Consider the following 24,047-nt stretch of genomic DNA (forward strand, 5'->3'; position numbering starts at 1 on the left):
ATTCCATATATGCTTCAGATGAGTTGATATTGATTGTGGTGATATTGATGACTTACTCCATATTCTCTATGTTGAGATCATGTTCATCTTATTATTGATCTTGAGATTTCACCTCGAGCCATGATTATATCTGGTCTCATGTGCATAGTACTCTCTACTCCACTCACTGAGTATTTATATACTCACTCCCCAGTTTGGTGTTTTTGATTGCAGGGCAGGTATTGTATAGAGAAGAGCAGGATTAGTGGTTGCCTGCTAGCTGTGCCGCTCCATAGTATAGTATAGTATAATGTAGATAGAGGTTTATACCCTTTTGGTGTATTATAAACCTTCTATTGTATATAGTGTATAGTTACAGTCATAGATCCTGTTGTGGATATGGGTTTGACCATGGATGGAATGGGAACCAGATTTTTATACATATGAGTTATATGCCTGAGATATTGTATTGATATATATTGTCCAGGTTCATTATGTGACGGATTATGTGATTGCTGCTCTGACAGGTAGTGTGTTGTATGTATTGAGATAATCCTGACAGGTCACTATAGGAAAAGTGATCATTTTGTGCATGCATCATGCCAAATTTTTCAAGATTTATTGATGATTGATAGGTAGTAGGGTTCTACGCGGTGGCTGGTGGCCTTATGCCTACCCGCACCCTAGGACCGTCGCGGCGGCCCGCCGGGAACGGGGCGGGGGTCGTGACAATTATTGACTGCTCAGGACTCTCAAAGTATGTTTTGATCTATTCTAGTTTGATTTATGTTTCTTTGTGTTCTAATCTTCTGGTGTCCATAAAATCCAATAGTGGTTGCATGGAAATCTAAAATGTCATATTGTCTTCGTTTGGGCAAAGCTACTAGAACATACTGCTGCCAGGAAAGATGGTGATTCACAGAACGGACAACGGCTGAAAACTTACAACCACATCTTACACATCCTTGGAGTCCCACTCCAGTTATAAGAGGCAACTACTTGGCCCTAAAACAAACGTAAACTTAAGTCTTACATGTTTCAAGCAATGGGAAATGCTTGGCAAGCAGCATATGGCATGCCAATTATATAACATACTGACCCTCTCTAAAAATATTTTTTCCTATTGTTAACCCTATTGTTTCAATGATTTACTATTTGATTTTGATGATAACAAACAAATAAACTTAGTTCATTATTATGATTATAGCAAACAAATGAAAATTAGAAATTGAGATTTCTTTTGAAGGCAAATGTTGGAATTCTGAACATGTGTTAGTATTTTCGGCATAACTTTTTATTGAAATATAATATTAATACAATTCTTGATGATATGAAAAGAAGATTTATTTATCTAAAACTTTTATATTTAATATATTTTCAAATTTGAACGTTAGCTATGAATAATAGGGTCTGCAATCTATCTATCCGTAGCTGTAATTCAGGTTGACATATGTGTAATCTTTTAGCCGTAACTTTTCAACCAAATGTCCTTTTGAGATGATTCTTATCAGGTTGGAAAGATAACTTAAAGATTACAACTTTGTCTCCAGCCACTAAGTCAAATTCAGCCTTTTGATTTGTCAAAAAGGTGATGCAAAATAGGAAACCAAATCTGCCTACATTAAATGTGTTGAAAAAGGGTTTTCAAAGCTTCAAATTGTTTCAAACGGAAAAATGGCTCTCAAGCCTATGAAAGGAGGTTCATACCTCATATTGCAGCAAGAAAAAAAGTTCCATAGAGGATTGAAGAGAAATCAAGAGAGTATTGTGCTTACAAGTAAAAAGCCTTCTTCGTTGAAAAATTGAGTGTAGCGCTTTCATTTTTGTTATTTTGATTAAGTATTGTAAGAGAGTTGTTGAGCTTTTGTTAGCTTGAGTGATAGAAAGAATTGCTTGGGAGGGTCATACTCTAAATAAATAAGAAAGTATTTTGAGTGAGTAGATCAACCAAGAGTTAGCTCGGATATCACCAAGTGTAAAGATTGCTTGCACCTGGAAGACAAGCGATTTGTAAAGCTTTGGATAAGCATAGTGGATTAAATCTCGGAAAGGAATTCCGGAAAGTGGATGTAAGCTCACAAAGAAACTAAACCACTATAAATCATCGTGTATTATTATTCCTTTCCTTCACTCTTTATTTTTCCATACCTAGTTGCATATTTGCTTGCTATATTTGTGATTATTTTTTCTTAAGTAAATAAATTTAATGAAATAAACTAGATGCAACAAATATAGCAAGTAATAATCACAAGCTGGGACCTCCTAAGTGTTCTTCATCCATTTGTGGCCTGGAATGGCAATTTTGCCGCTCATCCAAATCAGCACAGGTGTTCCCAGCACCCTGCCAACTACGAGAGGAATTAATCAATGATACATGTAAGTATGATAGGTTAGGAAAATAGTGCTTGTGTGATCAATCAATTATAGATAGACCTTGGGTTCAAATCGTAGCACAGGTTTCTGTTACACAGACCACCCCAGTTTCATATGTCGAAAATATTCATCATTTTTTTAATGAATTTCTTCGCCTCTTTCCCCCCGACTTCCCAATAGTAAGCGACGTTTAAAAAATATTAAAAAAAACAAAAATGACACTAGTTTTTGCAATCCTCAAAATTTGAGGAATGCAGGTGGCAAAAGCATCTTGAAAACCTTTACAAATTATCAATCACTAACCGACAAGACATTTAAAGCAAGGAAACAAAATGGGTGACACGGGAAATTTAAGACAAAACGAAAACATCTAAAGATCGCATACTTCAACTTTTCTGCAAAAGTGGAACATCTCAGAGGTGTTGGATCCATACCAACGTTTCTCAAGTTCGTGGTAAAATATAGGATGTAAAAATCCCATGGCCTTCACTACAATATAATATTTGGGCAGATCAAGAGCTAGCTGATTATTAGCAAGATGATGACTTGAAACCCCAAAGAACATCTATAACGGAAACTCAAAAGCTCCTGCCAACCTGACCTCAGGTATTTCACAATTAATGATGTCACTAGAGATAACTGAACAGCAACGAGGCAAAAAAATAGTTCGAGCAAATAAATTCTATAATGGTTTAAGGAACATCTACCATCACCTAGAGTAAAAACCTTTTCTCAGAAAACCACCTAACCTAAGAGCACACATATCAAATTAAGGCAGCAGCTATTTTTCATAATAAAAGGAAGCTTCCGGCATAATGAAATGTCCGTACGTTGTTGATTTTATGTAATAGGAATATGAATATATAGTAGCAGCAGCTTTTAAAGGATATGCAATTTTTATCAGAAATTCAATCCTGATAGCTCATTTGCTACTGTTCACTAATAACAAACAAATGGAGTTTGATACAACAAACTTGTTAACTCTTCAAAGGTTGGAGTTAAGCTTTAGACAGCTAAAAAGGGAGGAAAACGATACAATAGCAGTAAACTTACCGCTATGGGACATTCATCACTTGAATTGACTGTAGCATATCAGAGAGGGCGATGACAAGGTCACCAGACTGGATCATTCCCCTTGCCTTGAGCAAAGCGAAAGTGCGGTTAAGATTGCTTTCCATGTCATCAGAAAAACTGAGGCGGAAGGGGATCAGACCCCACTGCAGGTTCAGCCGTCTCCTTACAGACGTTGAAGTCGTGAATGCAAAAATTGGACAGTCAGGGCGGCAGCGTGACAGAAGAGAGGCCATGTGTCCCGTCTTTGTGTAGACAAACAGTGCATCTACTCCCAAATTGTTAGCTGAAAAGCATAATAAACATGATCAACAATAACACACATCACACAAGAACACAAGCATCTGCTGCCAGCTTGTAAGCTACAACAAATGGTACATTCACTTACAGCAAGCTTACTATGTGAACATGGAGCCAACATGGAAGCTGTAATCCAGTAGCGAGCGGCAGTTGAATATGAAAGCAAAAGTAATCATATACAAGGTAATATTACCATATTTTCTACTTTTCACCTAAAAAAAGGGCATAGTTTGTACTTTTAGAATCTTTTGCAAAGATGGGCTGCTCACTAGATGCCCATAGCACATGGTCGACCAGAACATTACTGACGCCCTGATTTCACTCATGAACTAAATAGGTGTCATCAGCATAACCATCAAAATAACTAAGGTGTCATCAACAGGATATGAGTTTCTTTCACAAAACATTTCAAAGGGTATGTTCACATAGTATGTACTCAATTAAAAGAATACCATTTTAGTTATCAAGGATCGGTATCTGTATGGCAGGGCACAACCAGATTTAAATGTGACTCAGTGAAAAAAAGGCATATAAAGTTGGAATTCGGTATTGTTTTGCCTAAGAAAGAGGTTAATGATTCAGGAACATTCTTGGAAAAAATGTGGGGTAAATATAATATATTTGAGATTCTAGAATGCCTTGGTGAGGTTTAAAAAAAAAAAAAAGAAAACAAACCAGAAAACACAACCCTTTGCAAGCCACTTTGAAAAAGAAAAGGGGAAAAAGACTTCATTGCCATTAGAGGGGAAAAAGGGGTGAGAACCTGTGATAAAAAATTGAGAGTAATAATACAATTACTTCATAATTGGAAATCTTTTGTGCCTAGGGATCACAACGTGCATGCTAGCATAGACATATTTCAATGGAAAGCAGCCAACTTTTATAAATAAAAGGCAAGTGACCTTATGAAGTGCAGTCCAGACAACAAATGCAGAATCATATCCTTAACGATGAAGCCTGATGCTCATTGTTTTCAATGAGAACAATGAAATTATTGACTTGGAAAAATGACAAAACTTCAAAATGGTCACCAAATAATCAACACAATTCAGAGAATCACGGGTCAATACGATGAGATTGCTTACCCATTTTGGCAGCTGAATTGCAGATCTCCTCTGAGATTTTGTCAGAGAAAGACGATGCAATGTCTGACAGCTCCATTGCTTCATAGCGCTTCTCCTCTCTCCACCACCTTTCAATCCTTAGGCTTACACTTCTAAGGACAGTGAGTGCTTTCTCTGGATACTGACCCATGGCTGACTCACCAGAAAGCATAAGAGCATCAGCCCGCTGCCGGACTGCTTCTGATACATCAGCAACTTCAGCTCTAGTTGGTGTAGGATATTCAATCATAGACTCGAGAAGTTGAGAAGCTACAATGACAGGTTTGTTGAGCTGCCTGCACATTTTAACAATCTTTTGTTGTGCTGAAGGAACTTGTTCCAGTGGAATTTGAGCACCTAAGTCTCCTCTGGCTACCATGGCTCCATCTGATGCGCGGATAATCTCTTCCAAATTTTTTAAAGAATCAATACTCTCAATCTTCGCAACTACTGAAATATCACTGTGGAACATATATTGTTCATCATTCGTGTTAGGAAGGCAGAGCCAGCACATAAGAGAACATTTCATAGGAAGGAGGAAAGAGAGAAGGGGGTGGGAGGCTATTCTTCTTTCATTTTATACTGGAAAACTAGTGAACCATAATAATTGTTCAATTAGATAACTTTTCAACCTTCACGGAAGTAGAATCATACACAATTTTGATGGGAAATACAAGATCGAAAAACATTTGTCTTAAGCTATCTTAAGGCTCATTGGTGAAGAACTATGACATGCATGGTGGTTTTAATATCAGAGAACACAACCAGAAAAAAAAAAAAAGGCATTTGGAACTAGAAAAGAGCAAATCTAGTTTCAGATGGATGTGGCTGGCCTGTTATGACCTTTTGTTTCTGAAAAAATGCAGATAGGCCGTTTTCCTATTGCACAGCAAATGTCAGCCCAATGCTGACAAGCAATGGATTCAGACAAGCTGCCTTCACATTGGCACTATAATTGCCAGCACCAAAATACTGATGGGTTAAGGGAGATCACATCCCAATAGAGAGCAAGAGACAAGACAACCTATTAATTATAGCTCCTAGCCTCCTGCTAGCTATCTCATAAGAAGTTGAGAAGGACAATGAAGCATAAGACAGCACATATAAATGCTAATGACTTGAAAAGGCAATATATACAAGTAATTAATGACTGTAAGGGCAGTACATACTTGTGAGCTAATTAGACAAACCAGCAGATATCCATACAAATACACTTATTGAAAAGATTCGGATAAGTTCCATATTCCCACAATCACATGATATACAGAAAGAACAAAGCCTTTCTAACCTACAAGACATTGTCCCTGTACAAATATATCCCATCCCTGACAGCCTGTATTTCATGCCAAGCTATCCAAAACACAATATTGGGTCATTATTAGAGATTTATACCAATATTGTGGACATGTATCTTTCTGGTTGAATTGAATTATGTCCTTTGCTATTAAGACAGGCAAAGACCAGCAAAACTTAACAAATCACACTAGAATAAAAGAGAACTTCTAGTATCAAAACTACAGATGGTCCATATTGGTAGATACACTTGAGCTTTTCTTAAACTAAATAATGCATTTAAATGGTCATTTCATGTGCTCTATGTGTATCTAAATCTGTGTGCATGTAACTGTTTGCATTTATAGTCTTTTTCTTCTGACTAAACCAAGACCCATTCTATAACCTCATGTTTGCTCATTATTTTGGGTCACTTAAATTTTGGGCCCTAAGTCATGCACAAAAAGCACAGAAAATGAAGATAGGATGCAGCTGCAGGAGCACTTGACAATGATGCTAGAAATACATAATGCAAAAACTTAGGTCATGGAAAAAGGGAGGAACCACATTACAACATGAACAGGTGCAAAAGGAAAATGGCAGAACTATGGTTGAAAAGAATTAAGTTAGTGATGACAATTACAAACTCCAGACTAGGGCTGAAATCGGATCGGATATTAGCATATCTATATCCATATTTGTTTTGTTTGATGATTATAGATACGGATACGGATGTTAGTCGAATGTAAAAATTTATATCCATATTTGTTTTTAACAAATACGGATACAAATTGGATACTGAAAGTATGGATATCAATACGGATATAAATCAGATAATTAAACTTTATGACCACAAAATCAAAGATATTACTAAGTGGATAATAAATCAAGTTAATAGCATATTAATATGGCCATTTATTTTTCTTAAATGTTTATGAGTGTCGTATAAAATTTAATAGGGTTACAAATGAAATCGAATATTCGGATACGGATCGGATAGTTGTCTATCCATATCTATATCCATTTTTTTTTACGGATATTAGTTAGATGCTCAAATTTCTATCCATATCTGGATAGATTCGAATACGAAAACGAATCCGAACGGATATTATCCAATCCACTTTCACCCCTTCTCCAGACCCATGCACTGATGCCCATCTCCACCCACAATAGTCTAAAATGCAAAGCATCCTATTGCATTTTTTCCTAGGCCTATTCTATTACCATATTCGATAAGGACCAATCTGCATATAGTTATTTAGCACATGCTTAGTTATATGTCATGGATCTATGGATCATTACCAAATGAATAGATCCCTCTAGCATATTTAATTCTTTTGTAGTAAAAAAATTAGGGTTAAAGGAATCCTATTTCAATTTGGCTGTTTGGTTTATATATGCCTACACAATGAAAGCAATTCCTCTATCACAGACAGAAGGCCTTTAAAGCCCGAAAAGCCCATGCAGAAAAATTGCAATGCTGGTGTTATAGTCAAAGAATCAAATTAGACCACTAAGTGTAGCAACAAAAGACACTAGGACAACAAGGCATCTATAACATCTAGTGGCAGATACCAAAAAAAGGCAATGTAGCAAGTTTGCATTTGTATGTGCACGTGCACGACAAATATAATATAATTATGTATGAATAATTCTTTATGTATGACTTTCATTTGAAGCAAGAGTATAGCACCGAAGAAGAAGCATCACCACCTACTCATTACATTTTGAGGCAACTATTTCCAAGTTTGCCGAGCTCTTTTTCCTATACTCTCAATTCTTAACATCATCAGTCTCACAAAATTGTTGCATGCGAAAAGAAGGCTCAAGCATAAATAACTAGATAAATGGATGACATAAGGGCTTCCTTTTCCAATTTTTTTATATAAAAAATATTATAGAAATCTGTGGAGAGTAGGGTAATAAAATCATTAGGAGCCTATATTTGGTCATTATTGAACAAAAAAATGCTAATGGTTGAAGAAAAAAGGGAGTGGCTTCATAATTAAAATTATTTTGGAAAACATCAGTATACACAAAATAACTCCATTTAACAACCATATCTGAACATTTCACATATTTCTACAACATAGAAATAGAGCATCATTATGAGCACTAGTTTGAACAGTTTCTTAAAATTGATCCAGAATGTATGTGTGGATGTTGTAGGTATACATTTGAGATTCATTGACATTTCTAAGTACTGGAAGTAACTTGTAGAGAACTCCTTGCTTGTGAAGAGTGGAGAAGACTTACAGCCCAATATCTTTGTTTCCTTTAACATTTCTTGTTAATTTCAAGTTGCTCTACTTTGCAGTATTACTAGAAAAAAAACCTCATACATTTGCATTATGTGAAAGACGAATAACCAACATTTTAACTAAATGGTACGAACTGGCTTAACAACAGAATACAATTGCAGCTGTCAGACACTTGGATTTAGACAAAGAATAGAAATTTGCAGAGATAAACATTATTACACGTTAACAAAGAGAGAACCTTATCCCATCACTATAGTAAATATTGAATAGAACTTAGCACCTTTTTGTATTACTATGTTAGTATTGGTGCAACCAACAAAGTAGGTTTCATTCGCTAGCTAATTTAAATTAAGGCATGGGGCATAGTAAAGTGAAGAATTAGTTCATGGTTACTTCCGTATCTATCAATTACATAAGATGATTATTGAAATCAAGATCTGCCGAATCGATACCGGAACCCATACCAGTCAGTAGACAGGTCGGTATAGTACCAGTTCGGAAGTACCGACATACGGTATGCTTGGGTGTGCCAATAACCAACACGGCCTTTTTTTTGAATTTTTCAAGTTGATTTAATTAGTAATCAATCTTTTTGAACTTTTTCAATAATTTTAAGTCTAATTTAATTTTTTTATATATATTTTTTGATGTTTCTATGATCCCAATTTAACCTAAATGATACATCTTGTTGTTTTAAAATGATACAAAATATATAATGACTACTGAGATATTACATGCTACAAAAAGCAATATGAAATATCCTCAAATCAAGTAGTGAGGTAAAAAATATAAAATAATATAATTAATTACATATATTTAAAGCACAATATACATACTGATATCTCAAATTTCGTCGAGTGGCGATGTCTCTCGTAGATATCCGGATCATTAGAATAGTCAGAAGGCACATCAATCCATCCCTCTAATCAAGCAGCGGTGGCATGATCTTTTCTTATTTTGCAAATTTTGAGCTATTTTTTTAAGCCAAAAAATAAAAAAAATGAGATAAGGGAAAGAAATCACACCTTATTTAGACTTGGATCTTCCTTCAATCGCGTTAAATCGGTGTGATTTCGCAAATTAAGTGGAAAGAAGAGTCATTTAGCCATCTTACAGCTAAATGAACTTCATTAAAAAACTATTGGGAAGGCCTTCGGATTTTCCAACACTTCTTTTTAACAAAAGAAGCAGAGGGAGAAAGGGCCCAGTTTCGAACCGAGATCGGTCAGTTCCAGCCAGTTCGGAATCCACTCCAGCCGATTTATGACCGAAATCGATTTCAATAGGCGAACCGACCAGATTTCCACCGACTCAGCTTGGTATGGGCCAAACCGAGCGGTTCGGTTCGGTTCGGTCTACCTTGATTGAAATTATTATTATACTTCCCACCAACATACAATGGCCCATTAAAAAAAATGACTTCTTGTCAAAAGTTTGTCCAAGTTTTGTTTCACTCCAGGAAGATAAAAAACTAAAGCTAATAAGCTAAATTGTCTGTGACTAGCAATTTTTGCTCAATCCTATGCTAAAGTTGCTTGTGACTTCAACTTGATACTTCATAAATTCCAACACACACAATCCCTCCAATAAAGAAAAGAACTAAACAAAGGAAAAAATAGCATAAAGAAAGCTCTTTCCAACTACCTGTCACGACATCGTGCAGCTATGTAGCTTTTGAGATGATTAACGACTTCTGCAGACTTGACAAATGAAACCGCAATAAAATCAACACCCTCGGCAATCCCAAAGTCTATATCCAGCCAATCCTGCAAAGATCCAAAAGCACAAGGTATGAAATGCGAAGTTTTCGTAGCATCTAGCAAGCTACCACTCTACTTGTGAGATTCTTCAACCAGTTAATCATCTTGTCATACATACACAGGTACATGCATGCATAGATATGTATATGAATGCATGCACACAAATACACAGAATTCAATAAATCAAACAAAAATATCAGTTTACGAACATATTTCCATAGTTTCTATTTCTTGGACAACAGAACAGAACCTAACTTAAACTGTTCATGGCCACTTTAGTGAACCTCTATTAATATTCCATCCCATAGCATCCACATCGAGAGCAAAAAAAAAACTTGTGAATGTAATAAGAAATAGTGAACAAAGAACATAACAAGTATAAAAGAATAGCCAAGTTCAAGAATGCACAAGTTCAGACATCAAGCTGCAACCTACAAGAGAGCTTGGTGCATTGGTTAAACTTGACAAAGACAAAAATGCCATGGATAATCAGCAAGCAATTGACAAAAGGAATCAAAGATATCTACCAAATTGCAACAATCTTCTAATAGCAACCAAAAATGACAGGCTTGAACCTGATCCAAAGAATACAGAAAGAGAATCACCCAAACTACCCTAGTGGAAGTCATGGCAAAAGGTTGAGAAGAAAGAATGTAAGTGGGGATGACCTGAGTTAGACATAAAAAGAAAAGAAATTCACAGCATTGATGAAAATTATAAGCGACAGAAGATATCCAAACATTTGTATTCCTCAAGTTACATCAACATTCCACAAAATTCAACAAAAAACTTGTTCATGGATGTTTGTATACAAGTCAATGAGCTTTCATAGTACCCATCGTATTTAAGATGAAGGGAGAAGTTATTAAATAACGAGGTTTTAATATGGGTAGTGCTCTGTATGTTAACAAGGAAACCAAAATGAAAACCATGAAATGAGTAGTTACAAAAGTTTAGCAAATTCAACATTTAAGCATATCATGACAATTGATAATCAGTTCAACAGATTCCTCCACTTAACTTACAATTTTCAAAGATTTTCAGTCACTTCATAAGGATGTACCCACCTTAGAAGAAATTGTAGGAAGCATGGCATTACGTTCCCTAACTAGACTACCATCGCGCCAGAAAGTTATATTAGCCCGTGGCAACAGCAGACCAGGATCGGTACATCGACATTTTACATCTGGACCAATCTTCTCAATCACCTCAAACTGGACCATTCCCCCATCCACGATAAGATCATCACCCACCCTCACATCTGTCAAAAATTCCAACAGCTTAAACATTAAAGAATACAGAATTAATACAAAAAATAAAAAGAAGAGCCTTGTCTCTTAAGCAAATAATGGGTCAGAACATAACCTTCAGCAAACCCATCGTAGTTCACATGAATAGTTCGGTCTGGAAGGGGCGAGTTAAAAGCTCTGACACTGAACGTCCAAATCTCACCATCCTGCATAGCATAGAATACGACATAACAGAGTGCACGGTAAACATGCAAATATATATCTACAGTCCAAATTCTATGTTGCATAACTTGTGAATACAATAGACGGGCATAGAAGTTAAAAGTGATTTCAGTTGGATAAGTCTAGTGTCTAAAAGCAAGAGCATCAAGATAGGTGCCTTAGATGGAACAGGAAAAATACATGGTTATCAAAATTTCAGCACCAAAATTAGGGTGATGCACCTATCTGGAGAAGCCTGCCAAAACAAAGTCATTTCCTAGAATGGAAAAGATTAAGCTGCACTTGTAACAAGCAATCAACTAGTAGGCATTAATCCATTGAAAATTGAAGGGGATATTCCCAGGTCTAAGCTTTCTTTATTAGGCATCAAAATGAGTTTGAGAATTTGCTACATGAATCCAATTTATGGTTCCCACTTGTATCACACCGACATCCCTAGTTATGACCCTTCCTGAGCCATGCTCTAAGAAAATATGCTCTAGGGCCACTAGAATTGATGGTCAATTATAACAAACGGCATCACCGAAATTGTTCACAGCTTCCCTCCTTTTGATAAGCTCAACTTTTTAACAGGTTATATCAATTACGAGTAGTCATTTCTAGTGTGGTGAAAGTAGGCGATGGTGTCAGTAATCCTAGAAGTAACTAGTACTTTCATATATTTCCAACTCCAAGTTATCGCACAAGATGTGGGAACCCAATTACTTACCAGGGAAAAAAAAAGCAAGGGGGAAAAAAGTTAGTGCACATCATTAGCACCCTAATTCATCATGTTTAATTAGAATATAAAAATTATATACAAAAATATTAGCTTATTATAGGCCACTAGCGAACAGACTGGATCAGCTAAGTCAAGATTCGACATCACTTTTCACCCAAAAAAAAAAAAAAAAGATTCAACATCACCTAGATCTAAGCCAAAGAAAAGGCAACCAAATTTATGTGTTGAAAAAGAACCATCAAGAATCTTCACCTCGGCCTTGGCAGAGGCGGCGCCGCCGAGATCACCCATGTGGATCTCACTCCCCTCGGTGTCCATCATCACGGCGACGGCGAACCCCTTCTCCTCGTTGAGCCGGCGGACCTGGCGGATGACGCGGCGGTGCCAGTCCTGGGTTCCGTGGCACATGTTGATCCGGGCGACGTTCATCCCCCCAACGGCGAGCGCCTCCAGCTGCTCCGCCCCGCACGTCGCCGGCCCGATCGTGCACACCAGCTTGGTCCGCCGCGTGCTCCGGAACCCATTCTCCTTCAGCTCCGCCTCCGTCACCGCGTCCACGTCGATGGCCGCCGCGGCGGCCGCGGAGGAGCTGATGCCATTCTCGGAGGCAAGGACCACCGGGCCGAGATCGGGCGCCGGAGGCGGGGCGGCGGAGGCGCGGCAGATCTGGCGGCGGAGGAGTTGCTGATGATGGGGGAGGGAGGGGAGGCGGGGGCGGAGGAGGCGAGGGGAGGGGGACGGGGAGGGGGAGGGAGGGGCGAGGAGGTGTAGTGATTGGGCCATTTCTTGCTTTCTTGGGCGGAAACCCTAGGAGACGAGCTCGCCGGGGGACAGTGGCGGAGAATTAGAAGGAACCGAGGGAAGATCGAGAGCTCCTATTTATAGGGTATAGCTAGAGAATGACGGAGATTACGAGGCGGCGGACTTGGGGTGTTTCGGAGCTCGACTTCGAAGTCGTCGCCAGCGGGAGAGACGGATGAGGAAATCTTTGGGAGCCCAAGGATACTCCACCGCACGTGCGTAAAAATTATAATTTCATCTTTTTGACAGGGATCTGTTTGAAAAAGATATGGAGGAAAATGTGAATCAATGTCGGTAAGTGTTTGCCGACGGCTCGTAGAAGAAATCAGGTGCAAGACACGACTGAGATCTTCATTATTTTGATATTCTGGAGGGGGCTGCATGTGAAATAGTCTGTCCGAAGTTCGACCCAGGGTCCGCTGTAAATTGGAGGACGATATTGCTTTAAGATGTGCGCAACGATGACCTGCATTACAAATACAATATATCTGTAATTTAGACATTGTCAGGGTTCTATATGTAAAAAATGTAAATTGAGGAAATCTTTGGGAGCCCAAGAATACTCCACCGCACGTGCGTAAAAATTATAATTTCATCTTTTTGACAGGGATCTGTTTGAAAAAGATATGGAGGAAAATGTGAATCAATGTCGGTAACCGTTTGCCGACGGCTCGTGGAAGAAATCAGGTGCATGACACGACTAAGATCTTCATTATTTTGATATTCTGGAGGGGGCTGCATGTGAAATAGTCTGTCCGAAGTTCGACCCAGGGTCCGCTGTAAATTGGAGGACGACATTGCTTTAAGATGTGCGCAACGATGACCTGCATTACAAATACGATATATCTGTAATTTAGACATTGTCAGGGTTCTATATGTAAAAAATGTAAATTGTCTTCACAGAAGGTGTACCGGCTTTTTTTTTTTCTTTGGGTGAAACCGGCTTCTCACTACACACGTCGGTGAGAGAGCCCAGAGCAATCACAAGACAAAACACGATCTAATGCCTGCAGCACACGATCGCAAGTACCCCAAAATACATATCCAGAATGATGGGCTGCATAGGAGGCGATCCAGTCCGCAGTACTGTTTGCCTCCCGAAAAATATGCGAAACCCGAAATACATCTAACTCCTCCCCCATGCTCCAAATATCTTGGAGTAGCGGGTGCAGATCTGGCCTAGCCTGTCTGCACCGAATCCAGTCGACCATTGTGGATGAGTTGCTCTCTAAGAGTATCCGTCGAGCACCCTAGGTGTGCTCTAGCATAGCTGAGACCCTCCCATGCTGCGTGCAGCTCCGCCACAAGAACTAACCGATCAAAAGTACATCGACCTCCGGCCATGATCAATTTAGAATCATGGTCTCGGATCACAAAACCCACGCTACATCTACTACCACTGGTCGATACACTGCCGTTAAAATTCACCTTGAGAAATCCAGGAGGTGGGGGTTCCCAGGATACCATCGGTATCATCGCATACCTAGGCGCTGAAAGAGCCAAAGAGGAACCCCACCCAGATGTCCCTGTCATCTCCAGGTGTAATGTCAGCTACCGTGCTCGCTAACTCAGCTGCATGTGCAAGAGCCCTACCAACCACTGATCTCGGATAAAACCCCCTTCCTTCGAAGATCCTCGCATTCCTGTCCAGCCAAATATGATATGTCACATAAGCTCATACTGCTGCCCTATCCATCGTGTCAAATCTCCGAGCTGAGTCCCTCAACTGGCTCAGAAAGATCTCAGTGGAGGTGAATGTCAGCTGGTGGGTCAATACGAGGCCCCACACCTGAAGCGCCCGCGAGCACCTGTACCGGCATTTGTTAGAAAAAATATGTTAGTATTGAAGTATTGATCCACTTTTTTCCGCTGTTTCCATTGGAGGCAAATGAAAGCCACCCATGCTTGCTCAGCACTAATGCACTAAATTAAATGTCTAATATTAGTGTGCTTGAGTTCACACATTTTACTTCCCTTGGAATTGTAGTAACTAAAATTTGATATATGCTTCTATATTCATTTTAAGTAATCATGATTGATAGGAGCACAATACACTCTTTATTAGCTGAACACACCCTGTACATTGCATGTGTAACGAGATGCCTAAATAATATTAGGTTGTAGATGCACTCTTGCAAGAGAGAGAATATTATCCCATGCTGTTACACATAATAATACTTTAGTAATGAATTGGACATAACTATTAGTAAATACTTCTTGTCAACTTTGCTACCAAATGCTTATTATCATCTTATCCTATATGGCTCGAAAATTTAATTTAGTACTACCCGACAATCTAAAAGTCTCCCTTTCTTATAGTCATTGTATATACACTTATCGCAAAAATAATTCATGTATGTTTTTATTGTTAATACTTGCATAAAAGCATGAATATCTTTTAACTGAAATTTATTATATTTATATTAAATTAGTAATCAACCCTTCTATATAAACTCTAGCATAAAATTGTGGTTCTCCGAAGAATTCCACGCCTATACTTTCAACACCTTAAATATCCTCCACCTTGCGTGCGAGGATGCCTAACAAGCAACTCACAAGCAAGCATCAAGGGACAATAAGGTAAATTTTAGACTTGTCGTATTAGATTTTGATGTTATAAGGATGTTTACAAATCATAGGACCATATGGAAAATGAGATGATTTTGTGTATGTTTTCATTTCTATTTGATGTAAGTGTATTTTCAAATCCTTTGGATGGATAATATTATTTCATCCTCCCCCTAAAATAAACTTATCAAGGTTATGCTATTTGTTCTTCTTTAACCAAATCAGTTTATCGACCAACTATACTATGCATCCTTTAACGGCATGCCAACATGATCTAAAAGTTGATCTAAATAATGATTTCTTTGGTTTTTCTTTTAGTTTCCAATTTCTTCATTATTTGATTTGGTTTTTATATGTTCTCTTTTTCCAACCAAATACAGAAAATGAAAGATGACAAAGCAGAAGCAAAAGAAGCAACAAAATACCTAATCCTCTCCCATGCCAGGCCCAACCTTTTTATTTTTTTATTTTTTGAGGAAACTTTATTTTTTCTTTTAATTTTTAAGAAAAGAAAAAAGACCTAGAGCAGTATGATAGCAAAGTATTTATTAAAGGCTATCAAAAGCTAAATACATTAATGATTATAGATCAAGGTGTCAAAATCGTATTGACCAATGACCAAGAATAGAGCAGATCATAAGCTAGCTTTGGGCATAGAAAGTATTAAATTTTAAATAAGCCCGGCTCGAAGCCCAAATAAAAATAAGTATAGTCTGGGCTCGAGGCCCGACCCATGATTATCTCTAACCGGAAGATATCAAGACAAGTCCATATGCATCGGATAACATGCTATATTGACCTAGTTCTGCTGCCAAGTAAGCATTTATGTAGATTTTTTTTTTTTGCAAGGAGAAGAATGAGGTCCTAGGTACTTGATTGATGATGTACAAGATATTTGAACATTTTGCCACTTTTTAAATGGGTAAATCCTATCCGCCTGCTATGATTAAGTTTTTTTTCTTACAAAATAAGAGAATGAGTAGGGGGCCATATCTTCAACTTTCATTTTGGAAATTTTCAAATAAAATTTGGATGGTTGTTATATCAATCAAAGAGCCTAATCACGAACTTTATACGTACTAGAATTAACATTACCCACTCATGCATAATTTACTTGGCCCCAACCAGTAGTACAATTTAGTCAAGCAATGTCTGAAAACAAATGAAGAGTCGCCATGAACTCTATAGCCTTTTTTTTGGCTAAGGTGGATGGATCATACATGACGAGTACAGATGCACCCAATAAAGTCAAAAAACAAAATGCCTCGGAGTGCCTAAAGCAACTCCCCATCTCTAGTCCATAAGGTACTACCAGAATGACTGACCACATAAGCAGCTACCTAATCCGCAACCCCATTAGCTTCTTGGAAAATGTGCTTGGTTTGAAGGCCCCTCTATCCCTCAGCATTGCCCAGATATCTCAGAGCAATGGGTGGTCACAGCCGTTGCCCCTTGGGTCCCCTCCGAATCCAACTAATGACCATGGCCGAGTCGCCCCCCAGAATAATAGAGTTGGCTCATAAATTGTGTCAGGCATGACGAAGGCCCGCTCAAGCAGTCCTCAGCTACGCATCGAAAATCGAGATGTCGAATAACTGACAGCCACCTATAGCCACTACCCTGGCGTACGAGTCCTGTATAACAAAACCCGCGCCTCCCCTCGTGCCTCCGTCCAAGACAGATCCATCGAAGTTGACCTCGAGGAAGCTCGAGGGTGGGAGCTCCTAGGAAAAAACATCGTGCGGGGTGCTGCCGAAGCATAATGGAAACCTCAGATGTCCCGAACTGTCAAGGCCCCTCTAACGGGTGTGATATGACTAATTTTCGCCGCTTGAGCCCGGGCGTTCTCCACCACGAGCCTCAACGACATGTTGTGTTCGCCAAAAGTTCGAACATTCTTTACCAGCCAGATCTAGTAGGCCGTGCAAGTCCCTCAGGTGGAGACCCATGCGCCAGATCCATCACAATCTACCCCGGCTCATGCTCTCATCGAAGGATGCAGGAAAGATCTCCTACTCTAACTCCGGTCCTACTCGAGGTACTCCATACCCAGATATCTGGGCCTGCACACCCTGGTACCGGAAGAGATCGGATTCTGTCCGCAAGGTGCTCCCCAAAAAGCTGAAAAACCTAGTTTCATCCCATGCAGCCCCTCCAGGAACAAAGAGATCGCGTACATGCAGACCCTCCGCTGCCTCAGCGCTGACCGTAGTAAGCTAATGCCGCAAAGGGAGAACATCTACCCACGAGTCACTAGCCACATCAATGCTCCGCCCATCACCTATCAGCCATCTGGTGTGAGCCAATACAATAGGTAGGTACCTCGCTATCTTTCTGCCCTTCTCGGGCCGGCACCTCAGTGCCCTCCACCCATAGTAGGCTGCCATAGTCCAACTCCAAAACTCCTGCAGGTCCAATATGAACCGAACTACATGCTGGGTAATGAGCGCCTTCCGCCTCTCTAGAAGAGACAATACCCCAAGGCCACCCCTGTTGGATGGAAGACAAACGCTCTCCCGTGCCACCGGTGCATCCCATGACCATCTCCATACGAGCCTCATAAGAAGCTCTGAAGTAGCCGCTCAATCTTCATCAATACTGTCTTTGTCACCACTGTGTTCGCCATGTGATAGATGGGCATGGAGCCTAATACAGATTTGATCAGGGTCAATCTACCCATCATAGATAGAGATGCTGCCCGCCAACCCTCGCCAACCCTTGAACCTATCTAGACCCGTTGCACTAAACCAGTGCACTCAGATACCCTCAACTACTCTATAGCCTTTTTCTAAGAGAAAGTTCCTTCAAACCATACACATAAACAGTCTCCAGTCATACTTTAGCTTGACATGCTTTGCAACTCGTCTCTATTAATAGCAGATTTGTTTGCTCCTTATGGCTAGCTATAATATTATGGAGCTCACGTCTTTTGCATCAACAACTTCTCAAAATGCAAGTTTGGTGATTTACTCCTATCTTTTGATGGGAGATTCAATTCATGTCAGTTACAATTGAAGAGGTGGATGGAGGAGAAGAAGAATATCGTAGTATTGTTTTCACTAAGGAATGAAAAGAACTTTACTCTGTATTAAATTACTTCAACTCTCTTCATTACAAAATGACTCAAGTAACAACCCTTTATAAAGAGAATTTTACAATCCTTTAAGTAACCTCTATACAAAATACCAAGAGTCATATTTATGAATGACACTATGGTTTTACTCATAAAGAGGAATTCTAAGTAAATTTCATAGGTAAGACAAAAGGTTTATTGGAAACACAAATGTCTCAAATAACATCTCTTGATTCAATGTACAATTAAGTTTATTTATTTCCAACAACAATCACAAGATATGCCAATATGATTATCATTTCCGGTGCATTTAAAATTCAAATTCAAATTTGAAAGTGCATCAGAAATGGTAATTGTTGGGAAAAAAATGGATTGCCCCGAAGCACGTGGATGCGTTGCCAGCACGTGATGCCAAGCGCCAAGGCGTCCGACCTCGAGGCGCCCGACCTCAAGGGGCCCCGACTTCAGTAGGCCAAGCCGAGTTCATGAAGGCCGAGCCGATCTGAGAAGGCCGAGTCGATCGTCCACATGCTGCAGCCACGTCCTGCAGCAGCCCCACCGCACCATGCTTCACTAGCCAGCCACGCCGTAATATATCAACCAGGGACCATGCCTTGCTACGACTGCCAACCATTAAATACGCACGATCTCCACGGACCTCCAGCATACTCAAAATCTTAGGCCCTCCACGACAACCAGTTGACTCACTCAACTACGTCCGGTCATCCACAACAACTCATCGGCTCCAGTCTAGCCCTCCACGATAATGCATTAATTCACACGATCGGTCACATCACAGGTAACCCTTTACCCCTCCTATAGAAGAGGAACCTCTTCCTCTTGAAGGAGGATTCTGATTTTTAGACTCCAATATACAACTCATCCCTCTTTCTCTATTAAAGCTTCGCTCTGACTTAAGCATCGGAGGGCCGGCGTCGGAAGTTCCGACCACCGGCTTTTTGCAGGTTCCCCGGAGGACGCAGCCCGCCGACGCACCATAAGCACCGGAGCTCCTCCTTCTCAGCCAGTGGTCACCCCCGGGTCCAATTTCCAGCAACAGTTGGCGCTAGAGGAAGGGCCCAAGTCGTGATCATGAAGCTAAGAAGCAAAGGAGCCTCCAACGCCTCCCGTCACCGTGCACCAAGTTCTGGACACTCAATCTAGAACTCACCACCAAGGCCTCCGGCGGATCCAGTTCCTCAAGTCCAATCGGAGCAGTTCAACATCCTGGTGCAGCAAGTTCAAGCCTTGGCTGCCGCAGTCCAAGGCTTGCAATGCGTGGAGGCCCCTCCTATGCTGCCTCCATAGATTCAGGTTCAATCGGCCCTCCCTCCGAAGGAACCAGCTCTCCAAGGGCTTAATCCCCATGACTCCTCGAGGGTCAACAACGGAGGACAGCGCGGTTACCAGGACTCAACTCGGACGTCTCCTCGGAGAGAACCAATAGGGAGACACCTAGACAGACGGTCGCAGCCCTCAGAGGCAGAATCAGCCCCAAGCGAACCAGCGCCGGAGCAGACCACCGTGGCAGTCCTCTAGGGCGGGGAACTCGACAGGAAGGTCGAAAAATTTGAGCGGCAGATCGAGGCGCTCCATAGCCAGAAGGCAAGGCATGAGGCTGACTTTGAGTTCTCCACCAAGTCACCCTTCTCCCGCCAGATTGAGGATCAACCGGTCCCACCACGGTTCAAAATGTCCCAGATAGAGCCCTACAACGGGACTACGGACCCTCTTGACCACTTGGAAAGCTACCAAGCCCTCATGGCATTGCAAGGGTCCTCGGAGGTCGTGCTTTGCAAGGCCTTCTCCGCAATACTCCGAGGGACAGCTCGACTTTGGTTCTCCGGGTTGAAGCCGAGCACTGTATCCTCCTTCGAACAGCTCGGCAGGCAGTTCGCCACCAACTTTGTTGCCAGCCGACGTCAGCAGCGTACGTCGGACTTCCTTCTCGACATCAAGCAAAAAGAGGGAGAGTCCCTCAAAGACTACATCAACCGCTTCACCGCCGCAACCTCGGAGGTTTGCGAGCTTGATCAGTCGATAGCCATGTCAACGCTAAAGACAGAAGCTCGGTCCAATAGATTCCTCTTCTTCATTGAGAAGAACTTTTCCGCCGACTTCACCGAAATGTTGGCTCGAGCTCGGAAGTATGCGAAGGCTGAGGAGGCTATCGCCTCCAGGCGAAGTGCGACCGAGCAGGCCTCGAAGAAGCAGAAAAGGCACCGCGAGGAGCGCGGCCGCCCGAGAAGTCGGTCCCCCCACCTAAGGAGTCCACCTCGACAGCGGGCACAGCCTCGACCGAGATCCCCGCCTTGGCCGAGGTCTCCATCTCGGCAGCGAATCCCTCTGGAAAGGTACGAGAACTACACTCCACTCAACACACCTAGGACGGAAATTCTTATAGAGATAGAAGGTCGGAACTATCTCCAACCCCCACCCCCGATGCGGAAATCAGAACTTCGGTGCCACTTCAGGAAATACTGTCGCTTCCACCGAGACCATGTCCGCGACACAAATGAATGTTTTCAACTCCGAGACGAGATCGAAGCACTCATTCACCATGGGGTCCTCAACCGGTTCGTGCAAAGCCAGCGTGATGAAAGAAGGTCGGAGGAGAATGATGCACCCCCTGAAGGTCCAAATGACAACAGGCCTATCGCTGGCACCATCAACCCCATAGGAAGAGGCTCGGCCGAAGGAAGCTCTGCTGGAGAATCGGCCGAGGGAAGGATCCCTCCGAAGCGTCAATGCACTTCTGAGGCCATCTCATTCTTGGACGAGGACTTGAAAGGAGTTGAGATTCCTCACGATGATGCTGTGGTCATCTCCATGGTCATGAATAAGTTTGATGTAAAACGTGTCTTAGTTGATAATGCAAGCTCAGTAAACATTTTGTATTATGATGCCTTCCAAAAAATGGGAATGACAGACGGCCAGCTCTGGAGAATGAACGCTCCGCTGGTCGGATTTACCGGAGACTCGGTCCCGGTTGAGGGCGAGATCCGCCTACTTATCACGGTCGGGCTCGCCCCTCGAGAGAGTATCGTGAGGATGGAGTTTCTTGTGGTCCGCCTGCCCTCAGTCTACAACGCCATTTTTGGATAACTAGGACTCAAGGTCCTCCAAGCAGTGGTCTCGACGTACCATCTGCTCGTACGGTTTCCTACCGAACAAGGAGTAGGCGAAACTCATGGGGACCAGATGATAGCCAAGCAATGCTATATGGCGACCCTCAAAGCAAAACAACCAACCAAAGAACCGGGCCAAGCAGAACAACCAATTGAGGTGCCAGCCTAAGTGTCAGACCGGGTCCTGCCCATTGAAACCCTAGAAGTGCGAGACAAGCCTCAGAGAGAATGGGTAGAACCTGGTGAGCTCCTCATCCAAATCTCTTTAAGAAAAGACTGTCCAGAGCTAACCGTGCAGATTGGCTCCAGCCTGAGCTCGCACGAGAGAAATCATCTGATTAAGTTCCTCCACTCCAACATGGATGTCTTCGCCTGGTCGCCCATGGATATGCCGGGAATAGACCCCGATGTTATGGTTCATCGACTCCAGGTGAAACCGACCTGCAAGCCTGTAAGGCAGAAGAAATGGATTTCTGCGCCGGAGCGACAGCGAGCGGCGGCCGAGGAGGTGGACAAACTCCTCGAGGCCAGCTTCATCTGAGAAGTCTCCTACCTTGACTGGCTCGCCAATGTAGTCCTCGTGAAGAAGGCCAACGAAAAATGACGCATGTGTGTGGACTATACCGACCTGAACAAAGTCTGTCCAAAGGACAGCTTTTTTCTTTCCAATATCGACCAGCTCGTTGACTCCACCTTGGGACACCAGCTGCTGACCTTCATGGACGTCTTCTCGGGGTACAATCAAATCCGAATGGCGCCCGAGGATAAGGAGAAAATGGCCTTCATCACTGACAAGGGTCTCTACTGCTACAAAGTGATGTTGTTCGAGCTGAAGAATGCCGGAGCGACGTATCAGAGGCTGGTCAGCCAGGTCTTTAAAGATCAAATAGGCCGAAACATTAAGGTTTATGTAGACGACATGTTAGTGAAGAGCCGGACAGTGGAGCACCACATAGCTGATCTCAATGAAGCTTTCTCCATCTTCAGGAAGTACCGAATGAAGCTCAACCCCGCCAAGTGCGCCTTCGGAGTTACCTCGGGCAAGTTCCTCTGTTTCGTGGTAACCCAACGCGGAATCGAAGCGAACCATGAGAAGATTCGAGCACCGTAAGAAATGGTGCCGGCAAAGATAGTCAAGGAGGTACAACGGCTTACCAGGCGAGTTGCAGCCCTGGGAAGGTTCGTCTCCAAATCGGCCGAATGATGCCTCCCATTCTTCAAAATCCTCAAGTGACCGAAGAACTTCCTGTGATCCGAAGAATGCCAGCAAACCTTTGAAGAGCTCAGACGCTATCTTGCCTCCCTTCCACTCCTTACTAAGCCTCAGCAAGGCGAGCTCCTCTATCTGTATCTGGCCGTCTCCCTGGTGGCGGTAAGCTCGGTCCTGGTTCGAGAAGAAGACAAGTCTCAAAAGGCCAGTGTACTATACCAGCCGGATCCTGAGGGATGCTGAGATCCGATACTCCAAGCTTTATATGGTCATCTCGGCTCGACAGCTTTGACACTACTTCCAAGCCCATACCGTGGCCATACTGACCGACCAGCCTATAAAGCAAGTTCTGCAACGGTCGGATCGCGTGGGGAGAATCGTAAAGTGGACGGTCGAGCTCGGAGAATTCGACCTCGAATACTGCCCGAGGCCAGCAGTTAAGGCCGAAGTGCTCATCGATTTCATTATTGAATGTACTCTGCCTGATGATCCCGGGCTCGAGCTTACATTGATAGAGACCCTAGAGCGGCCATGGGTTCTACATATAGACGGCTCCTCGACCTCGGTGGGTAGTGGAGCGGGCCTCATCCTCACCAGCCTAGATGGGGTAGTTGCAGAGTAGGCCCTACGCTTCGAATTTTCCGCCTCAAATAATGAGGCGGAGTATAAGGCGCTTATTGCCGAGCTGAAGCTGGCAAAAGAGCTGAAGGTCGGGAGCTTGAAGGCCTTCAGCGACTCTCAACTGGTCGTGAGCCAGATCTTGGAAAACTTTGAAGCAAGAGAGCCATCAATGCAGAAGTATCTCCAAAAGGTCCGAGACCTCACCCCCACGCTGGGCTCCTTCGACATCCAGCACATCCCCAGGGCGGAGAATGCAAGACAGACCAACTGTCAAAACTGGCGACATTCCGCATGAGCGAGCTCCCGAAGACCACGGTGCTCGAGTATCTCCCGG

At 42.0% G+C, this 24,047-nt stretch overlaps 2 protein-coding genes across 3 annotated transcripts; one reads left to right on the plus strand and one right to left on the minus strand.

Moving 5' to 3' along the window:
• Nucleotides 1–2,071: 2,071 nt before the first annotated feature.
• Nucleotides 2,072–13,328, minus strand: LOC103716164 (pyruvate kinase isozyme A, chloroplastic-like). Of its 2 annotated transcripts, none has more exons than XM_008804052.4 (7): nt 12,565–13,328; nt 11,485–11,575; nt 11,187–11,380; nt 10,004–10,125; nt 4,809–5,287; nt 3,406–3,709; nt 2,072–2,320 (listed from the first exon to the last, which is right to left on the minus strand). In XM_008804052.4, the coding sequence occupies exons 1-6, from the start codon at nt 13,093–13,095 to the stop codon at nt 3,408–3,410; spliced, it is 1,719 nt and encodes a 572-aa protein (XP_008802274.2). In that variant the 5' UTR covers nt 13,096–13,328; the 3' UTR covers nt 2,072–2,320; nt 3,406–3,407. The 2 variants fall into 2 exon arrangements, with proteins under 2 accessions (XP_008802274.2, XP_008802273.2); XM_008804051.4 differs by having other exon boundaries at nt 2,072–2,327.
• Nucleotides 13,329–20,446: 7,118 nt separating this feature from the next.
• On the plus strand, nt 20,447–22,423 carry LOC120104129. The gene is made up of 2 exons (XM_039114661.1): nt 20,447–21,574; nt 22,181–22,423. Exons 1-2 carry the CDS (start codon nt 20,447–20,449, stop codon nt 22,421–22,423), a joined length of 1,371 nt encoding a protein of 456 aa, XP_038970589.1.
• The last annotated feature ends 1,624 nt before the right edge of the window (nt 22,424–24,047 follow it).

Source organism: Phoenix dactylifera, chromosome 16 (genome assembly GCF_009389715.1).
Source record: "Phoenix dactylifera cultivar Barhee BC4 chromosome 16, palm_55x_up_171113_PBpolish2nd_filt_p, whole genome shotgun sequence".
Taxonomy (NCBI): domain Eukaryota; kingdom Viridiplantae; phylum Streptophyta; class Magnoliopsida; order Arecales; family Arecaceae; genus Phoenix; species Phoenix dactylifera.

Bases quoted from the DNA above. Each gene is read 5' to 3' on its own strand.
- LOC103716164 (XM_008804052.4), bottom strand. From the start codon at position 13,095: ATGGCCCAATCACTACACCTCCTCGCCCCTCCCTCCCCCTCCCCGTCC. The intron at 11,576-12,564 runs GTGAAGATTCTT...TATGCTATGCAG, and splicing joins CCGCCTCTGCCAAGGCCGAG to GATGGTGAGATTTGGACGTT. The intron at 5,288-10,003 runs GTAGTTGGAAAG...TATGTTCCACAG, and splicing joins GCTGCACGATGTCGTGACAG to TGATATTTCAGTAGTTGCGA.
- LOC120104129 (XM_039114661.1), top strand. From the start codon at position 20,447: ATGTCCCAGATAGAGCCCTACAACGGGACTACGGACCCTCTTGACCAC. The intron at 21,575-22,180 runs GTCATCTCCATG...CTAACCGTGCAG, and splicing joins TTCCTCACGATGATGCTGTG to ATTGGCTCCAGCCTGAGCTC.